At 53.5% G+C, this 24,655-nt stretch overlaps 3 protein-coding genes across 3 annotated transcripts in view; all 3 read right to left on the reverse strand.

Moving 5' to 3' along the window:
* Positions 1-1,201: 1,201 nt before the first annotated feature.
* On the reverse strand, positions 1,202-7,045 carry dnj17 (molecular chaperone). Its single transcript, XM_002950863.1, has 9 exons — positions 6,765-7,045; positions 6,376-6,471; positions 5,755-5,821; positions 5,580-5,656; positions 4,542-4,904; positions 3,648-3,711; positions 3,383-3,432; positions 2,616-2,773; positions 1,202-1,724 (listed from the first exon to the last, which is right to left on the reverse strand). The coding sequence occupies exons 1-9, from the start codon at positions 6,993-6,995 to the stop codon at positions 1,544-1,546; spliced, it is 1,287 nt and encodes a 428-aa protein (XP_002950909.1). The 5' UTR covers positions 6,996-7,045; the 3' UTR covers positions 1,202-1,543.
* A 2,138-nt stretch (positions 7,046-9,183) lies between these two features.
* Positions 9,184-19,712, reverse strand: VOLCADRAFT_91374 (uncharacterized protein; the record flags this gene model as incomplete). The annotated part of the gene is made up of 17 exons (XM_002950864.1): positions 9,184-9,645; positions 10,061-10,194; positions 10,311-10,546; positions 10,742-10,928; positions 11,108-11,167; positions 11,601-11,725; positions 11,927-12,124; positions 12,663-12,851; positions 13,013-13,195; positions 13,937-14,119; positions 14,405-14,611; positions 14,851-14,991; positions 15,592-15,772; positions 17,433-17,539; positions 17,754-17,957; positions 19,157-19,339; positions 19,591-19,712. 17 exons carry the CDS (start codon positions 19,710-19,712, stop codon positions 9,184-9,186), a joined length of 3,102 nt encoding a protein of 1,033 aa, XP_002950910.1.
* A 2,347-nt stretch (positions 19,713-22,059) lies between these two features.
* VOLCADRAFT_91376 (uncharacterized protein) overlaps positions 22,060-24,655 on the reverse strand; it is a gene marked incomplete at both ends in the record, with an annotated part of 3,748 nt that continues 1,152 nt past the window's right edge. Inside the window, 4 exons of the mRNA XM_002950865.1 lie at positions 22,060-22,129; positions 23,012-23,194; positions 23,508-23,690; positions 24,287-24,504. Coding sequence (XP_002950911.1) covers positions 22,060-22,129; positions 23,012-23,194; positions 23,508-23,690; positions 24,287-24,504 — 654 coding nt within the window. The remainder of the gene's footprint in view (positions 22,130-23,011; positions 23,195-23,507; positions 23,691-24,286; positions 24,505-24,655) is intronic.

Consider the following 24,655-nt stretch of genomic DNA (forward strand, 5'->3'; position numbering starts at 1 on the left):
GACTGGAATGGCCCAACGGCAGGCAACTAACAGGCAGGCGATTAGGGCTGCGCGGAGGCAGATGCACTGGAAAGACTCGCAGAGCAACAGGGCACCACACCTAGTGCCTCTATCTATCCCCTTCTATGCATCCTGCTAACTTCCGGAGCAAATGTCTAAAACGCAACGGACGGCGAGGCAGCTGTACTGCACCAGCTTGGCTCACGATATGTTACAGCTGGACCAAACAGCTACCGAATACACTTCCACTAAATTGGCACGCATACACACGAAAGGCATCTTGAAATTTTTTGCCAAGCTGACATTGGGACATGCCTACCCTTCACGTCCTATATTCCTGTCGAAATCCCGCTGGCAGAGAGGGGCGGACAGGCCCGCTGGAAGAAGGGAGCCGATCACACCTGCTTTTCCCATAAATATTTGTCAATTGTTCTTAGTGGTGAAACTTGTTGGGAAGTGTGAACATCCCGGATTCAGTTCAGAATCTGAACTTCAGATACAAGTCTTCGACACTTCAGACAACCCCTCATGCCCAGAGGTGGACGACAAGACTGGTTAACGAAGGACCTCTGTTCGGGACTAAGGCAGACCTTGTCATCTAATCCGAAGGTATGCCCTGGAGCACCCGGGGATGATTGCTCAAGATGGGGGAGGAGTCTAAGAAGCGACTCGAATGTCTTGGCATCTCCCATGAACTCCCAGTATGTTGCTACATGCTGGGTGCTGCATGCTGTTGCATGCTGCATGCCTCACATAGCTCTTGCGGGGCCGTCTTCCATACGTCGTGTCCCAGAAAACTCAGGAAACAGAGGAATAGTGACCCCTATCCGCCCCCTTCGGGGTTAGACAGAGCCTCTACGATCTCCTGTCGCAAAACTTGGTGTGCAATAACCCACGCTGTCAACGAACACGGTTCCAAAACATGACGATCTGCTTGAAAACAGGTAGTGTAGAAGTAGCCGTGACCATGCCGCGAACAGGAGGCGGTATGCTGGTCTGGCGGCTCTCACAATTTGACGCATGAACGACACCTGAAGCTGAAACGCTCTATATTTCAGACATGCCTCGAAGAGCCCTCTGCAGTATAAATGGGCCCCACACTTGACAACCGTACAATAGTATGGCTCGTACCTGCGTACCAAAATACCTCATCCTCACATCCACATTCTTTTAGCTCATCCAATTTCGTACTCAGCGAGAACATAGCTGCATGTGACCTGTTTCGCACCCATGCATGCGCCCGCAATGTAAACATGGCGTATGTAGGTATGTGCATGTTAGTGCAAGTGACACTGCCGCCTCCACAACACGCTTCATAGCACTTCAGCCGCTCAGGACAGCGATGCTGCCGCCATGGATGCGCAACAGATCTCCACCACAGTCAGTCTGTACACATGGCGCAGCCTTCAATACCAGCTTTTCCCACCACCATGCCTGTTTTAGCCGCTCTCATCATGTGCACAAGTCCAAGGACGCCCGTCAGCCTGCCTGTCGCGTCGTTGCCCATGCATTCCCCCCAGTGTCCACGGTACGCACGCGTCACTCAGTTGACGGACACTTCCACCGTAATCTCTTGCCCTGGCACGATACCCGGACAGTCGGACAACGACAGCGGATCGATGAGCATCCTTCCCCCCAGTAGCAGTTTCATCTTTGCAAATTCCACGTGGTGCTGCTCGGCGACGAATGCCTTGACGTATGCCACTGTGACGCCTGTTTTGAACCTGTGAGAGGGTGAAGGGAGGGGGGTAAGAGAGGATTATGGGAAAAGGTGGAAATGAGGCGATTGGAAGAGACAGATATATGCGGCGAGACTACCGTTGTTAGGGGAGACATGCTCTTGGGGGAGACACGGTCAGGTAGCGGTATTGCTGCTGAGGGGCAACCATGTTGGCGTTTAGTTGTCAAGTCGGAAAGTTTTGCCACTTAAGAGCCTGAGTAGCCGGTTACCAAGCATTAACTCCGCTCTTCAGATGTACTTCTGGTGGCGTCAACGTTCGGTTGAGAGGGTGTTTGGGCTGGACACCTCCCTGGTCCATATAAAGCTGAGTACTACTCGGGGAAAATCATCAGGGGCGCACTGTTTTGCGTCCAATGGTTATGCTGCCGCTCCTTCCTGGGCTTTGGGCGGCATAGCGCAATATCTACGGAGAAATCAAGTTTAACCCGCAACCGCTGGAGACGTTGGTTGCGTAGAAGTTGCCCAGATATGGCGTCCTTCCCCACAAAACAAGTCATTTAATAGTCAGGGCTGTGCCATTGTTGAAAAGCTCCCAGGCATGTCAATCTCCCACTACCCGGTAACACATTACATCTCTAGAGGTAAGGATTGTCGTTGTATGATATATATGACATCAATCTCCCCCCACCACAGGCAAAGGGCTAACATGACGCAAGTGCTGCGCGGTGCGTTTGCCGATTTCGGCTACGTTCGGGCTAGTGTATACCCAGGGTGTCTTTAGGAAAGCTGGATACCAATCTTCACGGCTTTCCATGAAAATTTGGCGATGTACGTTGCAAATGGATGCCATCTTGAAGCAGACTGCGATACAAAGTGTACAACTGCCGCCAAAAGTACCCTCACATACGTTCTCAAAGCCAATTATATTGCTTACTTGTGGACCGCCTTTTCTCCTTCAGGAAGGGAGAGCAACAAAGTGACGTCCGCGCCTTCCTCTGCTCTTGCCTCAGCTGCTTTCGTCGCTGCAGCCTGCTCGCGACTCGATTCGAGATCAACTGAGCTTAAATCCATGTTAAGAGAGCCCCAAAAATGCTACCAAGTATATGGTTGAGCTCGTCCTACAAATTCACAAGACCGACACTCCGACAGCTGAAAATTTCACTAAGAAATGACTGCACAGACCTACTTCGTTTGGAGGGCATAAAAACTGGCCAAGTGAAAGCGACGAACTGAAACATTCGAGTACGCATCGCAAACGAAATCGTTGACAGCTTGACGTATTTCCGTACAGGTGTTCTGGAACCCCATCACACTGCCATAGGTCAAAATTTAGTAGTCGGTCATTACGCCCTAACGCTTAGGGTGCGTTAAAGCGACCGGTGCCCGCTCCTGCCACATTAACTTGAAGCTTTCCAGGTGCGGCGGATCGTAGGCATTTTCGTAGCTGCTCCAATTTTTCAGACCAGCCCTTCACTGCTTCCGTGCAACGCTGAGCCTCCGCTGCACTTTGCGCCAGCCATTGCTCTACGAGAAAAAAGTTGTTGGCGTAGAGTTTTGATTAAAACACGGACTGTCCACCATAATTTACAGAAGAAGCAATCAGGAGTAGAATTCTGAGCATGGCCTAAACATGCACTTCTAAACCCAAACCCAGCTTACTGACAAACAAATTGCCCTTGATACCTGATCCCTTGATCTCACCGCTGCTGCAAACCTGAACGCCACAGGTGCGATATAAGACCCCCGGCTCCCTGCCCGCAAATCCGCACGTGGAGCATGTAGGTGTGCGTATATTTGTGCATCCCTTACAAGCAGGGCTTTGCCCTTTTACCCTCGCTCCTTTTGCGAAGCAAGTTCAGAAGCGGAGCTTGGCTCGTTAAGCACGTACACGAGCACAGTCACCCACCATGCTGCCATGATCCCAACTAAGTCGCATGGAAAATGTGCAGGACCCAAAGATGCTCACCGGAAGTCTCCTCCCACATGTCCATCCAGACGATATCAGGGTAAGCGGGATAGCGCATGGAGACCTGTATGATGTGTGAAACAGGGGGGTATATCTTCACCCGTGGCAGCTACCCTCCGAAACCCTGCCTTCCCGGGTATTTCGGGGCACCCTTACTTAGTCACCCTAGACAACTTCTCAGTGGATTACTCAGGTTCCGCACCCACCACCAGTATCCAACGGAATCTGCCGGATCGACAGCGGCCCAACTCCATTCCTGGTCGGCTCGCAGGCTAACTTTATCCCAGGTCACCTCCGTCCCTCAAGTAGGGGCGAAATACCTTCCACCATCGGAAGGATTTTCGACCCTGACAGGTCTCGATCCCGGGATCTCCCGGGGGAAATGGTTGCGCGTTACCAGTAGTGCCTAACCCTCGTATGTATGAAATATGAGTTCACACGGTTCACACGGTTCCGTCAGCATCTTGTCAAGTGCCAGGTGACCCGTGGCCATGAGGGTTTGTGGGGCGTTATGCAGCTGGCGGAAGATATAGGACACATCACCCATCCATCATATCAGTAGACAGGTGGCGGGGGGAACAGGAGGACAGGGGAAGGAAGTAACCGATCTGGATCCACGTGGGGTTGCGGGGTTGATGTGGACGAACAGGACCTGGAGATCCACATGGAGCTGGGGCAGGACTCGGAGCCAGGCGCCACTGATTCCACCCCTTCGAAGTAGCTCTTGACAAATCTCGTACAAATTGCTAGAGCTTACGCTCAATGGCGCCATGAATGAAATAAATAAAGCCACGCTATCGCCAATAGCAGTAGCGGGCTTCTCACATACCAACTGCTGCACCATGCACGACATGCCCCCACACAGCATTTACCCCTTGCCTTTGCCTGTCGTACCTGCTGGTAACGCTTCTCCACTTCGCGCTCCAGACGTGCCGTTCCGTCGCCTGAGTCGGTGGCAATACCTTCAATTTCTGTTGTTATCTCCTTCAGCATCGCCTCTGCTGCCTCTACAACCTTCTCGATGTCATAGCTGCTAGCGTTGCCGTCGCCGCCACTGGGAACATCAGCGGGAGATGCCACGGACAGGAAATCGGCGTCTGGGTAACACCACGCATCCTGCTGCTGTGGCTGCAGCTGCCAAGGTGCAGATGGTGGCGCATTGTACTGCTGGGTGCAGCCCTCCTCACTCCGCAGCTGCTGTAGCTGCCGCACCAACGATGCGCAGGCGCTGTACAGACGCACAAGGTTTCGTTCACGCTGCGGCAAGTGGTCACAAAGGGACGGACAGACAGACAAACAATTGGACTGACATGCGAATGTGGGCGCAGGGTACAAGGCGCAGGGAACCATGGCGCGCGGCTAGGGCAAGGACGGCGCATGTGAACGGGTTGACCGCATGGTGTGTGTGGCTTCCCGCTTTGATTGAGTCGCCTATACATGGACCATACCACAGCTCCCAGGCAGGGCAGGCCACCTGCAGCTGGGCCACTTCCTCCACCTTAGCCACTTTCGCGGGTAAGTTAAACCAATCTTTCTGCCCCTGACTGCTTTCGGCTATCCTCGGCTGCTTTCTGGCCGGCACGACAAAACACTACTTACGGTGAAGATCCCCCAGGAAAGCTACACGGCATGGATGCAATTAACGTGCAATCTCGGCACGGGCCACTCCTGCTCCTCCCTCCAATTCCCCTCCTCCGTCTGTATCCGCGCCTCTCCTCCCGGGCTCTCCTCACCCTCCGTATTCAGCCCCAGCGCGCACACTCCCCCTAGGGCTCTCACCCAGGTCCTTGACCACATTACCCGCGACAATCCCCGGTGCTAAACACGCCATGCCACCACTGTGTGTACGTATACAGCGCGGGGGACATGGTGCAGAGCGGAACCTGGCCCCCGGTACATTTCATGTACGGTCTGTCATTGTGCCGTGTGTACCTTTTCTATCGAGGCCCGCCATGCAGCTAGGTAGCCATCGATTGTGCGGGTCCAGGCGTCCACTTGGATGACCAGGTCTGGTAAGGTAAAGGCAGCAGAATGAGGACGCAAAGGTGGACCCGTAAGCTGTAAAGCCGTTGCTGTCACGCAAGCATGCACGGTCCTTTACCCTTACCAGGGATGACTTCCCGACGCCAGCGCTCAAAACGAGCGAACCGTGGGTCTCGTGACCGGGCGGAAGGCTGTGTGTACATGTAAGACAGGGACAGCAGCGTTGGGCGAAAAAGTGGCGAAGCGAGCAAGCGAGTGGCAGGTGCATGCCCTCTGATGTACATGTTTGCACGAAAGCGAGGGGGGAGTGCGAAGGATGGCATAAGTTGCTATATATGGGAGGGGAATAGGACAGGTCGGATTCGGCCGGGTCGTTGAGGGACGGGTCGTGCTTCAGTAGGGCCCACAACGGCAGAGGATGATGAGACGGGACAGATAGCGAGGGCTAGGTGGGCCCTGTTACCCGCTTCTGGACCCCATACCGCTGCAACAACAGGGAGCAGAGCATTCTGATAATTGTAGCAATTGCTTTGCTACGATTATTACTTATGCAAAACAATCGTTTTGCACAAAAGGACCGAGGCGCGTACGTCTTGGGAATGGTGCAAATAGCATTACAATTCCTGCGCCATTGCAATATGTAACTGATCATGCTATGCCTAAGAGCGAGTAGGCGCGGTTCGTGCCATCTTTGCCATGTGCCGTAGAATGTATACTACATGGGCTCGCAAGATGCACACCTTACCAGTCCCAGTATGGCTTCATACTCGGCTCGAAGCTCAGGACTGGCTAGCGTTGTGTAGGCGCGGCGAAGCAGCATAAAGTCCCGGGCGGCAGTTGGCTGTTACGGCCATGAGGTATTGGGGGGAGGGGGGAAATCGGGGTGATGGGGAGGCTGGTGAGGCAAAGGGCTAGGCGACGGTAGCGTGGAATGGGGAATGGAGTCACCGAGAGCCAGACGGATAGGAGCCGTCACCGGAGGCGCATCACACAGCACCTTAGTGGGGTTTGGTGGATTGATGTGTGCTGAGCCGGCCTGCCGCTTGTGTTATACAGTAACACACATACCACTGAGGCAGAATAGTCGCAGTACGACCCAACGACCTGAGTCAACAGTTATCAAATGCAGCCTACCGCTTTGTTGACATCAGGATGTAAGTATTTCGATTTGGAGCGGAAAGCTGCTTTTACTTCTTCCAAGGAAGCGGATTCAGTTACACCCAGGATTTCAAAGTATGATGACCGCGACGACGCTGTGCATCTGACCGAGACCGATGAGCGTGTTGCTGACAAATTCCGTTTTAGCGTGTGCATTCGACGTAAGTTAAGGGCTTTGGGTGTAAAGGAGTCTAACTTCATTAGCATTCGTGCTCGCTCCCGCTTAGGATTTCACCGTCCATTCGCTTATCATTTTTTCTGTTTTGTGATTATAAATTATGATTATGCTGGTATAACTATTGTAGATATCGTGCTATGCCGTGCTTTGCCGTATAAACGACAATCCTGCAAGCGGTGACGTTATCAAATGAGAGATTCAGTTTTCGTGGTCATCATTGTTAAGACCAGCAAAGCGCCGGACCCCCATTGGGTCCTATTACTGTGGCTACCAATTACTGGTATATGAGTGTCGGTCATTTCCAACACCCCCCCGTGAGCGACACTCTCTCGCTACGGGCCTTCCCGTGCCTCATCCCGGTCTCCCATTCTCTGAGCAACAGCCAGTGGGTACCGATCCGGCGACCTCTCGGCAGCGCAATGCGCCAATCGGGGCTCATAACCTGTTAAGACCAGCAAAGCGCCGGACCCCCGTTGGGTCCTATTACTGTGGCTACCAGTTACTGGTATATGAGTGTCGGTCATTTCCAACAATCATTTAAGGGAGAAAGGATTTCCATGACGTACAGTAATGGTGTCGCCGTGATGTATGCCAAACCCGTACTACCTACGTCCGAACCCCATAAGTTCGGGGTATTCCCCTCATGTATCACCCCATACTCTGGACAACAGCCAATAGGAAGAGGTCTGATGACTTCTAGGAGCAGCGCTCAGCGCGATGGGGGCTCATAACCTGTTAATCACAGCAAAGCACCGGACCCGAGTTTCCCGAAGGGGTTCGGGAAACTTAGTCCTATTACTGATGTTACCATTTCCTGATATATGTGCTGGTCAGTTTTCAACAGTTGTTACAATCAGCGGAAAAGCCATTTTGCGGCTTTAGTGAACAAATAGGACCTGGAGGTTTTGTTTGTACGATAAGACCCAACAAAAAGTCAGTCCAGACGCAGTTCGCATCCTATCGGAACAGTGAACCAAAAGAACACTAGAGAAATTCAGACAGTCTGTGACCGAAATCACAGCACCCTTGACCACAACTTCTAATTCATCGGCACGTGCGACCGGTTCATGAAGCTCCGCCAGTCCCTTCTACTGCTCCAAAATGGCACCATGGACCAATCCCAGTGCTTGTCAACACCTCCAGCTGAGGTGCTAACATGTCACCTTCTCCACCCTCGCCGCAGCTCTGTCGGTATGTACCTGAACTGAACTTTTGCATTGCCACGCCGGTGACCTCGTCTGGCCATCATCCCATCTGGTCCATCCATCGGGGAGAGCTCTCATAGCACTATAGACCGGTATACCTTACCACTCGATTGAGAGACAGAAAGACAGACAGATAGACAGACAGGCAGGCAACTTGGACCACGGCGGCTGCCGTAGCCACACCTGCAGCCGCCGCCCCCGTAGCAGCAGCTGCTGCCACTGCCGAAGTAGCCGCAGCAAATCAAAGCCAAAGCACAAAAGCGAGGTACCAGCCCCGGTCTCAAAGTCACGACAAAACCATCCACTGACATGTGGTGGGAGAATATGCCAACTTGCCCTCAACCTCCACCCTGGCAGGTACTATCAGGCGCACATCTTGGGCTGTGCATTTGACTGCGGTTCATGGCCGCGCACTAGCCACTGGGACCCTCGGTCCCTACTGTAAAGCCAGACTATCCAAGCCGCGCTCCTGAAGAAGCCAAATGTGTCCAAAATCTATTTCGATTATGCCACCTTACAAGAACCACAAATCCTCTTCCTCACGGAAGGCCTAACGTGGATATAACCCTGAGTTGAGGGGACTGCAAGGCCAATGTTTGGCCAACGGCCGACTAACGGCCGAGCAACGGTCTTTGGAGATTCATACCCGCCCCTCCTGCTTGTGACCAACCGCGCGGTCGGTTGGAGGTTGTAAGCGCATGCACTGCTCCACCGCCGGCCATTCTAATCAACTAATTTTCCACCTGGGTGGTGTGTGTACGGTCGGCCAGCTGCGACCTTTCAATAAGCGGAGAACGGTGCGTGTTTCCATAAGTACCAGTGCATTTTCTTTTCTTGTGTGGATACAACTAAATTAGTTGAACTGATAAAGGCAGGCAGCTGGGAAAAGGCGTGGCCCACGGCACACCTATCTACATCAGCACCAAAGCCGGACATAGCATCAACGTACATTATTAATCTCATCTTATTTTAATACGGGCTATTCTTTGCTGGCTCCCTCCAGCATGGATGGTTAAATGTTGCCTCTGGTGATGGTGCTTGCATTGACAGTGATTGAGTTGAAGCCATTGGTTGTGTGCCACAACGTGGTGTTGTCGCTGAACGCTCGATTACCGCTGATCAATGAGCGCATCACGGAGATGTCGCCCATGCCGTTTGCAGCGATGATGCCGCCGTACAGAACCGCATCAGGCACGGTAAGCGTGCTGTCGACAATCCTGACCCTGTCAACATATGGCGTGTACAGCATGCCGCCCATCGCAGCTGAGTTGTTGGTGAAATTGCTGGTGAACACGATCAACTGGTCAAGCGAGCCGCTCACAAACGCCACACCTCCCCGGTCGCCGGTCGCCGTGTTGTCGGCGACTTGCACGCTTTTTAGTGTCAGCCCCGACAGCGAGCCGTCAATGTACAGTACGGGACCAGAACGGGCTTCGTTTCTGCTCATGACGCACCGGGATAGCTCCACATAGTCCTGTATCGGTTTATTTGTAGTAATGCGACCCAAGCATAAAAAGGTTATTTTAGGTAGGTGTAGGAACGGGAAAATGATGTATGAGAGTAAGCGAAAATCAGTTGTTAACTTGGTATGTAGCTGGAATACTCCCGTGATGGGAAATGGTGCTCCTGCTATTTTCCCCGACGGAGGTTACCACGGGCTTGGCCATAAACCAGCTGCTAGGCAGCGAAATTACCTTGATCGGCAGTCAGGAAATCGGAGAGCAAGTAATTGAAGGCCGGCTCAACGACCTAGAAATTGCTAGGCCATGTTAAGAGATGGCATGTACTCGAGGGTGGCCAGATATTGATACTCCAATGTTGTGGCACTCACTCAATACATACATCCCTCACCAAAACTGGAGCACGCTCACCCGATTCTGCCTGCTCACCTGGCTGGAGCCCAGTACTGTCAGCGCGACACCCTTGTGGTCCGTGAAAACGCTGTCGTACACACGGATCTGAAGCGCCCCCGCCGCCTCGCGCACCAGCGGTGCCTTGTACGCATCTACGCTTGCAGCGTCACCTGCCGCCAGCCGAGAGACTACCAATGCTCCGTAACCAGATAGAGGTTGAAGGGGACGGTTGGAAGACGTGTGTTAAAATAATAGTCGCCGTAAAACACGTCCGTAAAATTTTCACCTGCCCCGTACATGCCCCCCCAACCAGTCTTCGTATTCACGAAGCTACTGTTCGTGATTGTTAAGAAGCCTTGGCCTGCCGCTGTGTCGTACCACTGCTGCAGCTCGGGCGACACAAGGCTACTGCCATTATCAACACCGTTGTCACCATTACTGGCATCACTGTACTGCAGGTGCAAGCAGCTCCAGCCGTGGGCATTAAGAACAGAGGTGCACTTGAAACCCCTAATGTCCGCACTGATGAGGCCCGACACGTGTACCGGGCCAAAGGTTGGGAAATTCCGGTCAGTGGCAGAATCGCGGCCATCATAGTCACTATAATCATCAATTCCGATTCGCGTATACATTCGCGTTAAGCCGGAACTTCTAGCCCCGTCTAAATCATGGACGGTGACATTCTCGAGGGTGAGATAGGCACACCCCGCACATTACAGTAGCGGCCCCAGAAGCGAGAATTCCATGCCCGATATGACGCTGTCCACGATGCGCAAGTGCGGCACACCCCGAAACGTGATGCCCAGGTCCTCGAGGCTCATTAACCCCCATGTGCTCTGCTGTACTGTCTTTTCCGCTGCACGGAGAAGTTCCTCTGGAGGCACCCGAAGTCGCAGGTCTACACCTGAATTTGCTGAGGTTCGGAGATTATTAAACAGTTCCTGGCCAGCCCAAGCGGTCAGAGTGGATGAAACGTTGCGGAGGGCAGGGTTGGGCCAGCAGTTAACGGAGGCCTTATCTAAGCCTAAGATGGTGACGCGGCAACTGTGCGTCCAAGGAGGCAGTTTCGGTAGTGAAGCTGACGACGGGGGCCACGGTGCTGGCAGTGCAGCGGCTGCTGCAGCTGCTTAGACGGTGGCGAATCTGTGAGGTGAGGGTATGGACGTGTGCAAGGGGTTGTTTGGTAGTAGGGTAGACTCAAGGTCGTGACTGTCTTGGTGCTGCGGGAAAGGAAGCTACACACATGCTAAAATAATGCACTTACTAAAAATGCTAATGCAATTTGCCTTAATAATAACGCACTTCCACTTCAAAAGTAGCAAGGTCAGAATCTGCAGATTCTATCCAGTTACGTTTTTCCCAAGCTTTCATAATCTCTGATGCCTAGGTTGCATAACCTACAAAATATGCGTTATCTTATAAAAGGATAAACAACTGACTACCTAACTTTTCTTGCACCAGAGCTAAGGCACTTGTCAGGAGAAAACGTAGGAGCTGGAACACTACTAGCAGCCTAGATAGACAGACAGGCATGCGGCGAATGTAAAGTCTATTTCCACCATAGCTAGCTACGCACCCAGCAATGGGCTGCGCTTGATGTCCTCCGATAGGTCGCCAGTGAGGCCAAGTTTGGGGTTGAAGACACGCTGTCGTGTGGGGTTGCCGCGGATGACAGCTCCTGGAATTTTGTCCAGCACTGCCCTGTGGAGTTTGTGAATGCACACGGTGCAATATCTCATCTCCATACAAGCTTTAACTGCCAGCAGGTCAACAAATGCACCACCCTTCTTGCGCTAGCGTGTGTTCCCATACGTACATGCATGCAGCTTGTTGTAAGGTTATTACAAGCAAAACCTGTGTAGCAATACGTTTAGAGCTTGTTAGTGCTTGTTATCCGCTCACCCCCAGCACTTGACTTGGTCTTGCTGTGTGGTGGTGTCCACCACAGCACAAGTTAAGTAAGTGCTGACGGCCGCCGACTTGAATCTCGTGACATCGGGACTAAGAACAACCGGCTTCAGGAATGCACCCATCTCCCCCGGCTCGTCCCCAGTGGAAGAGCCAATCCTTTGCGCTCCAAGCTGACCTACATCGTCGGCTCTGTACTTGGGACAAATGGTGGGTAGAGAGACGAGATGATTAATGGCGAGTGTCCAGCAGCAGCGCGGAGTCCGACAGACTGACAGACCGACCGACAGACCAACAGACCGACAGATAGACCGACCGACCGACCGACCAACAGATAGTCCGACAGATAGACACGGGAACGAGTAAGTAAAGGCGCGCGTGTGCGGGGCATACGTCCCCATAAAGGTCTTACCACATCGGAGTTGTTTTTACCACTTTTATGCTTTATTGCTGGTCAGGAGATCGATGGCATATGCACCTAGGTGTGTCTGTAAACCGCCATGAAGCGGGTCAAGCCTTCCATCAGGCAAAAGCAACTAATACACACAATGAACACGCCGTCGCAGTTACGGACAGAGGTACGTTGGGAAGTCCAACCGACCCGCACAGACTCTAGGGGACTTGCTTTTCATACCTTCGAGTAGTGTTGTGGGCGGGTTGAATAGAGGTTAGCCCCGTGGCTTCGGGGTATATATGCTGGGATCCAAGCACCCTTGCCGCCACCACTTACCCCCAGCATTTAAGCAGCGACCCCGGCTGCAATAGCGCACACGTGTGGGCAGCACCTGCACCCGTTACCAGCTGGGTGACCTCCAGTCCTGAGCCCAGGTCCACGAATGGCAGCAATGCACCCATTTCGGAGGGCAGCAGGCCGCGGGACCGCTTGTCACCCATACCAAGCTGGCCCCTGTCGTTGGACCTGCATGGACAGATGAAGATAGTTTGCTTTGTTGGTCGTCAGTCTCCAATCGTTGCCTCCAATATAGTTGCAGTGGATTATCTGCCAGCTGACGGATTCATCTTTGTGCGTCATGTGAGGTCTTGCCTAGCCGCGCATCCAGGTGATGACGCCACACTCACCCCCAGCACTTGACTCGGCCTCCCGGTTGCAGCAGCACGCACGTGTGACGCGAGCCGGCCGCGATGGCGGTGGCGTTCAGCCCCGGGCCCAGGTCGACGAAGGGCAGTGCGGCCCCCATGTCAGTGGGGCGCAGTCCTCGGGTGCGGTTGTCACCCAGACCCAGCTGCCCGGCAGTGTTGTTCCTGTGGAAGCAGGACATGCATTGATTGCTTTAATGCAAATGTTACTCCGAGACTATGAAACCCAGCTATGTTAAGGGATTTAGCGATGTAAGGGTTGGGGGTCGCTAATAAACACCAGTACTATGTTCATGAAGGTGTGATACGCCTGCAGCTGCCCTGGCATGTGGTTGGAGATCATGCCAACCCTCCTTTCGGCGCACATTTCCGGCTGTGCATTTAACCGTGGCGCATGGTCGGACCACCAACCAACCGGAGGCGCTGGTCGGACGCTGCTGTCCGCTGCACTCCATGAGCCACTTTGCCCGGACCCGGCTTTAATTTGCGCCCTTGCGAATGCACATCCTCTTCCTAAAGACACCAGCTTTCCGGCAATGCGCCTTGATGTAATATGGATACTGTGACAGGAAGGTAGGTTGGGAATGAGCAATTGATGAGGTCACCAAGACCCATGGAGTTCACTTTCCCTAACCCTGTCGGTGAACGGATAGCTGCTAGCCTAGTCCATGCCCAGCCCCTGTGGCATGCGCCTGAGATGTGGTTCTTGAACCCGCGCGAGTTTCTTGATCCCTGGCCGCTACCCCACAACGGAGGGTAGGGTGAGAGACCGAGATTTCGGTCACTCCTGTTGGGATACAGATGTCGGATGCAGAGCAAGAAGATAACGCAATTATTAGTATCCATAGCATGGCTGGCTTTACCGAACTTGCACAATATATCCCATTATAAACCCACTTCACTCACCCCCAGCACTTGACTCTTCCTCCCGGCTGCAGCACGGCGCATGTGTGTGCATCCCCCGCCGCCAGCGCCACCGCCGCCAGTCCCGGACCCAGGTCCACGAAGGGCAGGGCGGCGCCCATCTGAGCGGGATCCGTGCCCCGGGTGATGTTGTCACCGAGACCCAGCTGGCCGCTCCTGTTTTTGCTGCAAGTGTGGTAAGATGGATTGTTGTCAGGAGCTACAATGGTGTCTCCTAGCAGGGGATAACGAGCCCACATCCACGGGCATAGCATCGGTGGGCCGCTCACACATTACCTTGAGCATACTATTTGTCTAAGACTGGTTGTATGGAGCTGTTGGTCATGCATAGGTGTGTTGGTGATAGCTCATCAGTGTCTGTAATGTCTTCTTTAATTCTGGGACCGCGACTCCACTTCACGTAACAAATACCGTCGACAGCAAGAACATGCACCCCTTTGGCCTACTCACCCCCAGCACTTGATGCGCCCTGCTGCCACGATGGCGCACGTGTGCTTGCTCCCAGCCGCCAAGGCCGTGGCCACTACTGTCCGGTTTCCGGAAGGTCCCAGGGCGACGGCGGGCAGGGAGTTGTTGCGGCCCGTGTAAATGTCGGATGGGTTGGGATAGTGATCAGGGCCAGAAAGTCCTAGGCCCAGTTGCCCGGCAAAGTTGTACCTGCGTGCCAGCATGGCAAGGAGGAATGGGTTCAGCATCGACCGAGGCCAACCCTAAACATTGGGCGGAACAGCCAAAAACCAGCTGTATACCTGTCGATCTTGCACGAAGTAGGTCACATGGCCAGCAAGCTACGTATTGTAACACAGCAAAGGCGTAACCCGGGATGCTTAGATGGGCCTTGCATCGTTACACGTATACACACAGCATGCACCCTAGATACGCACTCCGTTACTCACCCCCAGCATTTGACCACACCGCCCGGCTTCAGCAGCACGCAGGTGTGGAGGACGCCCATGGCAATCGACTGAACAGAGAAGCCGCTGCCGATATCCATCATGAACAGGTCGCTTGGCCCAATATGGCTCAGGATGGCCCAGCTGTGTATGTAGACGTATCAAGTAGCAGCATTACGAGGCGGCATACACGGGGCGGTGGGATATCAGAGATGGTGCTTCCTCAAAGCTTGGGAAAAGTCACTGGTGTATGTCCCCGTGCACGCAGACACTGCAAAGGTATCTCCACCGTGATGATCTTTTTTAGGCAGGTGGCTGGCTGAAGTTAAGGCCTGACTTCTGCTCCCGGAGGTTCCGGGTTCAAATCTGCTTGCCGACCAATCGGTGTGTGAGGGATGTTGACATGGGAGGTGGCGCCCCCTCTTGTGGACAGTGTAGGACGTGATTATAGCAACTTACGAGGCTGACCAGGAACTTAGTTGTGGCGCCGTTGATCCGCTAGATGTGGTTGGATGCTGGTGGTGAGTTGCTGAACCCAATGAATATACATTCTGAAGTCGGATGGGATGAATGGATTAGGGTCCCCCTCTCGCAGGGGAGAGTAGGGAACTGCCTCGAGAAAGGGGCCGCTGGTGAAGCTATACCACCCTGTAACAACATCCTACTTCTCCACCGTGCGTTCACACGGACATATACACATTATCCATCCCGTCTGTCCCCAGCCCACCCCCAGCACTGGCTCACCCCCAGCACTGCAGCCCCATCCTGGAGGTCCGAGCTAAACAGCCGGTGGAGTATTTGCTATATTCGTTCACGGCCAGCAGGAGGCTTCCCGTCGACACCTGGTTGGCGCCTGTTATTAGCTCGGAGAGGATTTGGATATATATAGTGGGGCGGGCAAGGTGTACGTGCGCGATGGGGTTAGCTGAGTATGTGTGAAACAGGGGGGTGTATCTTCGCCCGTGGCAGCTACCCTGCGAAACCCTGCCTTCCCCGGTATTTCGGGGCACCCTCATCCAGTCACCCTAGTCAACTTCTCAGTGGATCGCTCAGGTTCCGCACCCACCACCAGCATCCAACGGAATCTGCCGGGTCGACAGCGGTCCAATTCTATTCCTGGTCAGCTCGCAGGTCAACTTTATCCCAGGTCACCACCGTCCATCAACTAGGGGCGCAATGCCTTCCACCATCGGAAAGACTTTTTGACCGTAATGGGTATCGATCCCGGGATCTCCCGGGGGCAATGATCGCGCCTTACCAATAGTGCCAAACCCCATATAAATCTGTGTATGTTACACGGTTGGGGGGTGCGTGACCCCATACCTGTAAAACTACCCATACGAGCCGAAGGCCCAAGGGCAATACCTAAACGCCTAAAAGCACGGAGAAAACGAAACATCGCACTATCAGCCCAGACTAGCGCCCAAAGGGGATAACTGAGTTGCGGCGGGCCCACATACGTTCTCGCCAGACGCGTTGGTTCCCATTTCATGGCCTCCAACATGCTCTGTTGATGATCGAATCCCTCTTGCGCACGAATATTATTATAGGCTGGGATACATGTACATTCGCTATATCCAGCAGCCACCGTACCAAAATACTACTCGCGACTTAATGAATAATACGTATGTGCCCTTACTGATGCTACAGCGCCCATGGGAGACGGCGAAGCTAGGAGGAAGATAGGAGAAGAGGAATATGCACACGTATGTACCGACACAGGGGCCAGTAGGCGGGGCCCTCCCAACAGCTTCATGCCCCATGTGCTCAGATTACGCCGTCCCGCTTATTATGTCCTGTCTAGGGAGGTTAACGTTGTGGCCTTGGATATTCCTTTCAAATGTACATATGTGTGCAACATAAGCCATTTCCGCGAGGTATGTGTACGATGTACCTCCATCGTGGGAGGTGAGGGCCGTGCTGCGGTTACTAGATTCACGACCCTTGTCAATAGCCAGGTCTTGCACATGCACAGCATAGGGTATAAATCACGGAAGGATCTATACATGGGATGCTAAAATTTCAGGAAGTGATACTTAATATCTACCTAGCCCCCCGGCAGTGGAAGGGAACATGCAGGACCCGAAACTGCCTTCAGTTGTAAGGCGGAATCAACTGAAGGTTTTCTGAGAGTAACGATAGAAAACCGAGGTTTCCTGTGGACTCAGAACAATTGATTGTGTGAGTTGGTACGGCATGTAATGCCAGTTAAGGAGGTCGCTTTGGTATGCTAGAGTACTTTTCGGGTTTCTTAGGTACGTCAGGTCGCTGCTGTGAGGCGTTAGGTGTCCAGGCCTAGTGGATAGCCTCGTGGTAGCTGGAGCCTCCACCCGTCCTATACCTACCGAAGGAAGACTTATTTCAATTGTTTGCAGGTACCCTTTGTAACGTTTGATAATTCTCATGAAAATGTTCAATATGGCTTTGACGGACACCCCCCGCACTCGTGCGGAACTTGTTACATGACCGGACTATGGCTAGGAAAGGCAGGAACGGTGTACAGACACCAATCATTATAGGTTATATTTACCCTTGCAGCTCCTATGGATTTAACGACCCGTTAACCTGGGCTGCCACTTTCTTACCAAACGGCGGCCCCAGGTCCACGGGAGGAAGCGCTGCACCCATGGCCCTGTACCAATCACCCCGGTCTGCGGTGTCCCCAAGTCCCAGCTGGCCCCGGGAGTTCCGTCTGCAATCATTAACAATAGTTAAATTGGACACTTGCGCCTGCCGCTCAGGTGACAGGGCATGACCATCAGCATTGCTAATAAACGTGCAAAGCGGAATTAATTCAGAGATAATAAGGGCAGATCTAAGGTAGAGCTCGACTGAAGGAAAAGGTCAAACGAATGGGAAAATCCCTTAATGCTGCTTGGTAGATTCCGAGGCGTCACGCAACTCACCCCCAGCATTTCACCAGCCTTTGCTCCTGCGGGGGGCTGCTCCGCTTCAGCTTCACACACACATGCTGCCCGCCCGCCGCGATGGTCTCCACTTGCAACCCGTAACCCACATCCACAGGGAGCAACTTCCAGCCAACGTCCCTGTAGTCCTCGCCAAAGTATTGATACATAAACCCGCTGCCCAGCACGCCATCGGTATTTGCCCTGAGTGCCGTGCCGTGCAGGGCGACAATTGCAGTGTGAGAAGCATGTGTCATTGACAAAGCAGGTCGCCCCGAGGGAAGAGGACTGGGAGAGTAAACACGAGCAAGACATTGCACCACGAAATACGGCAGCGGAATACGGCAGCGACTGAAGTATGTACCTCTTTCAGCTCGGGGTAAACAACTTAACCAGGAAAGCTGGGCTATACCTATCGGCCGTCGCTCGTGGCCCGGGGATATGCAATGCAAACCTAAGCCATACGTGAACGTCTGCGGTATTGTAGTAGCTGGTACACGAAAAGTACGGAACACATAACTATAAATACACACGAAGCACTCGACCACCATCGCGAGAGGCCTTTTCAGCGCCCGGATACTGCAATTGGTATCGAGACCTCGTACGTGTCTACAATTCTGAAGTCGTCAGTCCGACCCCAAGGTACGCATCTCAGGTTGACGACTGTCAAGCTTAAATGTAGCTGTGAGTGTCTGGGAAGACTCTGTGCCTATAAATCCTGAAGACGGCTAGGCGCATGTGTGGGCGGCACACGACGTGACTTTGATTAGCCACTTGCTGCCCGAGGGTAGGCGAAGGTAGGCACAGGCTGGTGAATGTGGCTGTAAGGGCCCGAGACGAATCCCTTCAAAGGGGGGCGAATGTAGTGGCTTCACCTTTATTTTGCCTTCAATCTGTTCCGTCTGTCCTGAGAGCGAGATGGCTTGCGGCTTGACTGTGATTGCTGCCTGCGTTCCTTCTTTCCTTGAGATCAAGTTGCGTGTCATCCTATCTTTGCGTACAGCTAGGGCTCACCCTGCACTCCTTGTCTTTGTCATGGATGGCGGGGTACGGATGGTTCTGCTGCTGTCGGGGCGATTCCCCGGTAGGCTATTATTCGGGCTTGTTTCGCCTGGCAGCTTCTGCCGGGTCCCGCTATTCCTTTATAATTTGATTAACGCGAAATGTCAAACGTCATGCATCTCTCGACGGGTTTGAAAGCCAGCTACAACAGTAAGGAAACCCGACTTACTGTTGCACGTAAAAGTATGTTTATTTCGTTTTAGTGCGACGCTTAGTTATATAAATGTGTGAACTGTAGATATAGAATGTGCATAGAGTGTGCAAATTTATATTAACTTGTTTTTCGCATAAAATTATGAAATGTGATAATGTTGTGATTCCACTCCACTCCACGCACTTACCCCCAGCACTTCACATAATTTCCTGGCACCAAGATTACGCAGGTGTAGGAGACGCCAGCCGCCACCGCTACCGCCGACTCATCAATGCCAAGCCTGGCGTCCTGGAAGTAGCCGGACACTTGCCCAGGACGGATACCGCGGTCATCTGTGTCGCCCGCGTTGAGTTGCCCTAGCGTGTTGCGACTGTGACAGAAAGTAATTAATGTTTGGTGCGCAAGCCGTAAATACTTCATCACACACAGCTGTCGTCAAACCAAATTTGGAACCTGTATGAGACTACCTATGATGAGGTTTATGATAACATTATTATGGGACTGGCTGGCCCTGCTGTATGTTAAGGGGCTGCTGCCACCCACCCACGACCCTCAGCAACTAAGCATTTCATGCTTTTCATCCATACATGATACGATATGTAACGATCCTAACGGCCTCACCCCCAGCAGCGAACGCCGCCTCCGGGCTGCAGGACCACACACGTGTGCCCGGCGCCTGCGGTGACAGATACCGGAATCCGGACCAAAGGCCCGAAGTCCACGGGCCGCAGCCGTGCGCCCATCTGGCCGGCCACCATGCCCCGAGGGACACGGTCGCCCAAGCCCAGCTGACCGTGCCGGTTGTGGCTAAGGTAAAAGATAGGGGTAGGGTAGGTGGCAAAAAAGGATAGTTAGGACAAGGCCTGCTGGCGGGGGAGATATGCCGCCCATCAGGGCCTGGAGGTTTCTGGATCAGAGTTTGATGAATTCTTTTACATGGCCACCAGCCAGGGTCGCACATACAGTTGACGAAGGGCAAAAAGGCGAGATTGCAAAAAGACAAACTCCCAGGCAAGCAGTAATAATAGCACTGGGTTCGCAATTACGTTGCAGGGCATGCGCCACGGACAGTTGCGAATTCTGTACTTGGTGTTGCCGTACAACTCCTGGTTGGTTACGCCCAGTGATTTTTTTTTCATTTAGGGGGGGTCTCAATTTATTCCAACCTAAGTAACAAAGTTGCTAGCGTCGCCGTTATGTATTCCTTAAGAGTGGGGCGCTGGGGGGGGCTACGCCCCCCCCAGGCCCCCCCCGATAAGTTACAACTCCCCTCATAGACCAAGAGGCACACACTGCGTTGGCGCGTTTTCGTTCATGTGCGCACTCTTCATGCACATGCATAGATAGTTCTGGCACTGTTTGTGAACAAAAAGTAAATCCGACCAAGCAAAGGCCCAAAGCGAGCAACCGCATAGCAAATCACAGGCCGTCACCCGCCACTGCAAACCACAGCACACTAGGACTCTACCGGTTCATCATGTACCGGCCCCTGCTGCTGCTGTCCAGCCACTTCCTCAGTGCGTCACGGAACGGGAACGTGCCCAGGTCGAACACCGCACACACAATGCTAGGTGCTCGTCCAGGCGGTTGCGGGTGGGGTCCTGCAAGTACCCCATGGCCGAGAACTGCCGCTCATCCTCCACCGACCCTGGCACCATCACTAACACCAGCTGGGCCAAAGCCGAATACTCCGTTAAGCCGCCGGCGAGGACCGCACAGTTGCTGATGGCCTGCCACACCCGTGCTGTGGGTGTGTCATCGAGCAGCACCCGGTGCTCACGCTTGGATGTGGGCGCATCTAGGTCCACTGCTGCCGCCTGCTGCCTCTGCCGCTCGGTCTGCTCTCGCGCCCGCCTGAGGCGCTGCTGTGCGGCGAGCTGATTCATGCTGGAGGCGAACAAGTTCGCCTGTTCGTCCAGCAAGGCGCTGTCCAGCATCGGTGGCACCTTGCTGGAGTTGGCGCCCACCCGCTCACGGCAGTAGTAATCCTTGAGGATCTTCAGCTTCGCCTTGAAGTCGGCTGCCGTGGGCCTGTTCTCCCAGTACTCACTGTAGACAATCGACGCCGCCTCCAGCAGTGGATGTGGGGGAAACCGCGAAGACAGCTCACCTATCAGCTCCTCGACCGCGGCTGACATGTCTGCCTGCACCGACTTCACGACCTGGGCCAGGCGGTCCGGTGTCAAAGGCGGTGGTGTGCGGTCTTGGCCAGTGCGAGGAGGATCAGCGGTGAAGGGGTAGAAGCCGCTGCTGCCACACATCAGTCCGATCCCCTCCTCCCCCGGCGTGTCGGGATTGAACACCCAGGCGGTGCCCTTGATGTCTCCATCGACTGACAGCAGCTCCTTGAAGTCCCCAAACTCCACGGTGGTGTAGCGGGTCTCCGGCCTGAGGTACATCTCACGCAGCCGATCCTTGGTGCGCTGAAGCGCCTTGGCCAGCTCACCAATATACAGCCCACGGCTCTGGCAAAGCTTGATGAATATGTCGATGGTGACCAGGGCGGGCATCAGCGCGTGCATTGAGACATACAGGCGTGCGTCCCGTAGTGTGTTATACAGCTTCTCCTCCTCCTCACCGCCGTCCCAAACGCCTTTATCAGGAAAAATTTCAGACTTATCTTGCTGTTTTTGTGTTTGTTCGGCGTTCAAGTCGTTGCCTTTTGCGTGTTTGTCTATGGAACGACCGGTCATACATTCTGCTATGCCGCGTTGACTCACGGGCTTGACCTTCTTACGGCCCCTCATATCTATTTTATGATCGATAATACTAAGTTCTGCACACTACAGAGCAATCTGGCAGCAATGGACGTTTTTGGCTGAAGGAATGAAAATGTACGGATCGGCCTCACTTTGTTCCTTATTTCCAAGGGCCAAAAAGGCCTCTTTATTCCTTAAAAGTAATATATTACTTAAAAAAAAACACTGGTTACGCCTTAGGTGACCCAGGCAAGGGTGAAATGGTGCGCTACGTGAGGTGACAGCTGTTCGGATCGTCCAACAGTAGCTTCAGCCCCAAGGGCGATTCAGGTCCTGAGCACCGCGCTGGTCGACAACACATCCAAGCAATGAGGTATGATGCTGTAAGTGCCTAGCCGCGGCTTCTGTGGTAGGCACGCCAGGTAGGCTCTTGTAGTTTCACGCGTTTGCGGTGGCGGCACCTAGAGAGTGTGTACATGTGTACATGTGTACATGTGTACATGTGTACATGTGTACATGTGTACATGTGTACATGTGTACATGTGTACGTGTGTACGTGTGTACGTGTGTACGTGTGTACGTGTGTACGTGTGTACGTGTGTACGTGTGTACGTGTGTACGTGTGTACGTGTGTACGTGTGTACGTGTGTACGTGTGTACGTGTGTACGTGTGTACGTGTGTACGTGTGTACGTGTGTACGTGTGTACGTGTGTACGTGTGTACGTGTGTACGTGTGTACGTGTGTACGTGTGTACGTGTGTACGTGTGTACGTGTGTACGTGTGTACGTGTGTACGTGTGTACGTGTGTACGTGTGTACGTGTGTACGTGTGTACGTGTGTACGTGTGTACGTGTGTACGTGTGTACGTGTGTACGTGTGTACGTGTGTACGTGTGTACGTGTGTACGTGTGTACGTGTGTACGTGTGTACGTGTGTACGTGTGTACGTGTGTACGTGTGTACGTGTGTACGTGTGTACGTGTGTACGTGTGTACGTGTGTACGTGTGTACGTGTGTACGTGTGTACGTGTGTACGTGTGTACGTGTGTACGTGTGTACGTGTGTACGTGTGTACGTGTGTACGTGTGTACGTGTGTACGTGTGTACGTGTGTACGTGTGTATGTGTGTATGTGTGTATGTGTGTATGTGTGTATGGCACCTCGCTTGTGCTATTACCCAGAGAGATGTAGTAGTAATACTCGTATCTGTGTGAGTGCTTGATCATAATGGCATGAAGGGAGGAAGCAGTAGAATGGGTGGACTGTACATACCTACGTTGTTAGCTGTGTTAAATTGGAGACAGCAATCGGAGGTGGATCATCATCATCATTATCCACTCACCCCCAGCACTTCAACACGGAGCCCGGCTGCAGAAGGGCACATGTGTGGGCCGTGCCGGCGGCCAGGGCGGTGGCATTCAGCCCCGGGCCCAGGTCCACGAAGGGCAGTGCGGCACCCATGTCAGTGGGGCGCAGGCCCTGAGGCCGCGTGTCTCCAAGACCAAGACGACCATAGAAATTGGAGCTGCAGTAAGCAACAAAGAGAATGGATGACGGATACTAAAACAGGTTACGTGTAAATACATGAAGAGATAAGCCGCAGTAATCGCGTGGAAGCGATCAATGCTAGTACGCATGACTGGCGGTGGCTAACATGTACAGTGCAAGGCACCCTAAGCGGTATTCAGTCTGTAGAAAGCTCAACACCTCACCCATACCCAGATGGCGTGGTAGTTGGTCGTGATCACATGCACAACACAAGGACATGAAAGGCGATAGTATACCCGGGGCCTACATAGGCAAGCGGATAGCGTTTTCCACCCTCACGCCACCCTCACCCCCAGCACTTGACTCGGCCTCCCGGTTGCAGCAGCACGCACGTGTGACGCGAGCCGGCCACGATGGCGGTGGCGTTCAGCCCCGGGCCCAGGTCCACGAAGGGAAGTGCGGCACCCATGTCAGTGGGGCGCAGTCCTCGGGTGCGGTTGTCACCCAAACCCAGCTGCCCGGCAGTGTTGCTCCTGTGTTTTATGAGGGGTCGATGCACGGGTGGATGCATGGCCGGGCCAGGATTTCCGGCGGCATAGGTGCGTTTAGGGTGCTCGCATCTGTCTGTTCCGGGACAAACCACGCATTGTAATGTATTTCCAAGCCGAAATAGAGCTTACGTTGGATGGGCTAGCAAGTTTTGTGATACGCGCAAGGGTCGTACGTTGGATAATACGAGCAACTGTCGTACGTTGCTACGAGCAAGTGTCGCTTTTTTTCAGCAGCGAGTGGAAAGGCGACTGTTCCACGTACAGTAAACATGCAGTGGCAAACAGCAGCAGCAGCAGTGCTTGCGAGCCAAAACATATCAATTACCCCCTTTGGACGCTAGTCTGGGCCGATGTGCGGTGTTTTCCTTTCCTCCGTGGCTTTTAGGCGTTGTAGTATTTCCCTTGGGCATTCGGCTCGTATGGGTAGTCTTACAGGTATGGGGTCACGCACCCCCAACCATGTAACACACACACATATCGTGAGCATGGTAAGGATGTAAGCATTGCGATCACCACATCCCCGCATCTTACATGCAATTGATTTAACATAATTCAGATATGCAACTCCGCAAACTCACCCCCAGCACTTGACTCTTCCTCCCGGCTGCAGCACGGCGCATGTGTGTGCATCCCCCGCCGCCAGCGCCACCGCCGCCAGTCCCGGACCCAGGTCCACGAAGGGCAGGGCGGCGCCCATCTGAGCGGGATCCGTGCCCCGGTTGATGTTGTCACCGAGACCCAGCTGGCCATCTTGATTGCTCCTGCGGCAGAAATGTTGTATCCTGTAAAGGTTTTCCTGCAACGGTTTGGGCGCCGAATCCTAACTGTCGGTGGTTAGCTCGTCCACTCCGACCCTCGAACTCGTGATTTAGGTCGTGCTGCGGCAAATAGTACGCGTGCATTCGTTAGGGATGTTAACTTAGGGTTTGGATGACCTGTTTAGGATG

Source organism: Volvox carteri, assembly GCF_000143455.1.
Source record: "Volvox carteri f. nagariensis unplaced genomic scaffold VOLCAscaffold_20, whole genome shotgun sequence".
NCBI lineage: Eukaryota > Viridiplantae > Chlorophyta > Chlorophyceae > Chlamydomonadales > Volvocaceae > Volvox > Volvox carteri.

Excerpts from the sequence above, each read along its gene's own strand:
- dnj17 (XM_002950863.1), bottom strand. The coding sequence starts at position 6,995 with ATGCTAATGAAGTTAGACTCCTTTACACCCAAAGCCCTTAACTTACGT. Across the intron at positions 4,905-5,579 it reads GGCGGGCCTCGATAGAAAAG|CGTGAACGAAACCTTGTGCG; the intron begins GTACACACGGCA and ends CACTTGCCGCAG. Across the intron at positions 2,774-3,382 it reads CGTTCAGGTTTGCAGCAGCG|CATTTTTGGGGCTCTCTTAA; the intron begins GTGAGATCAAGG and ends TATACTTGGTAG.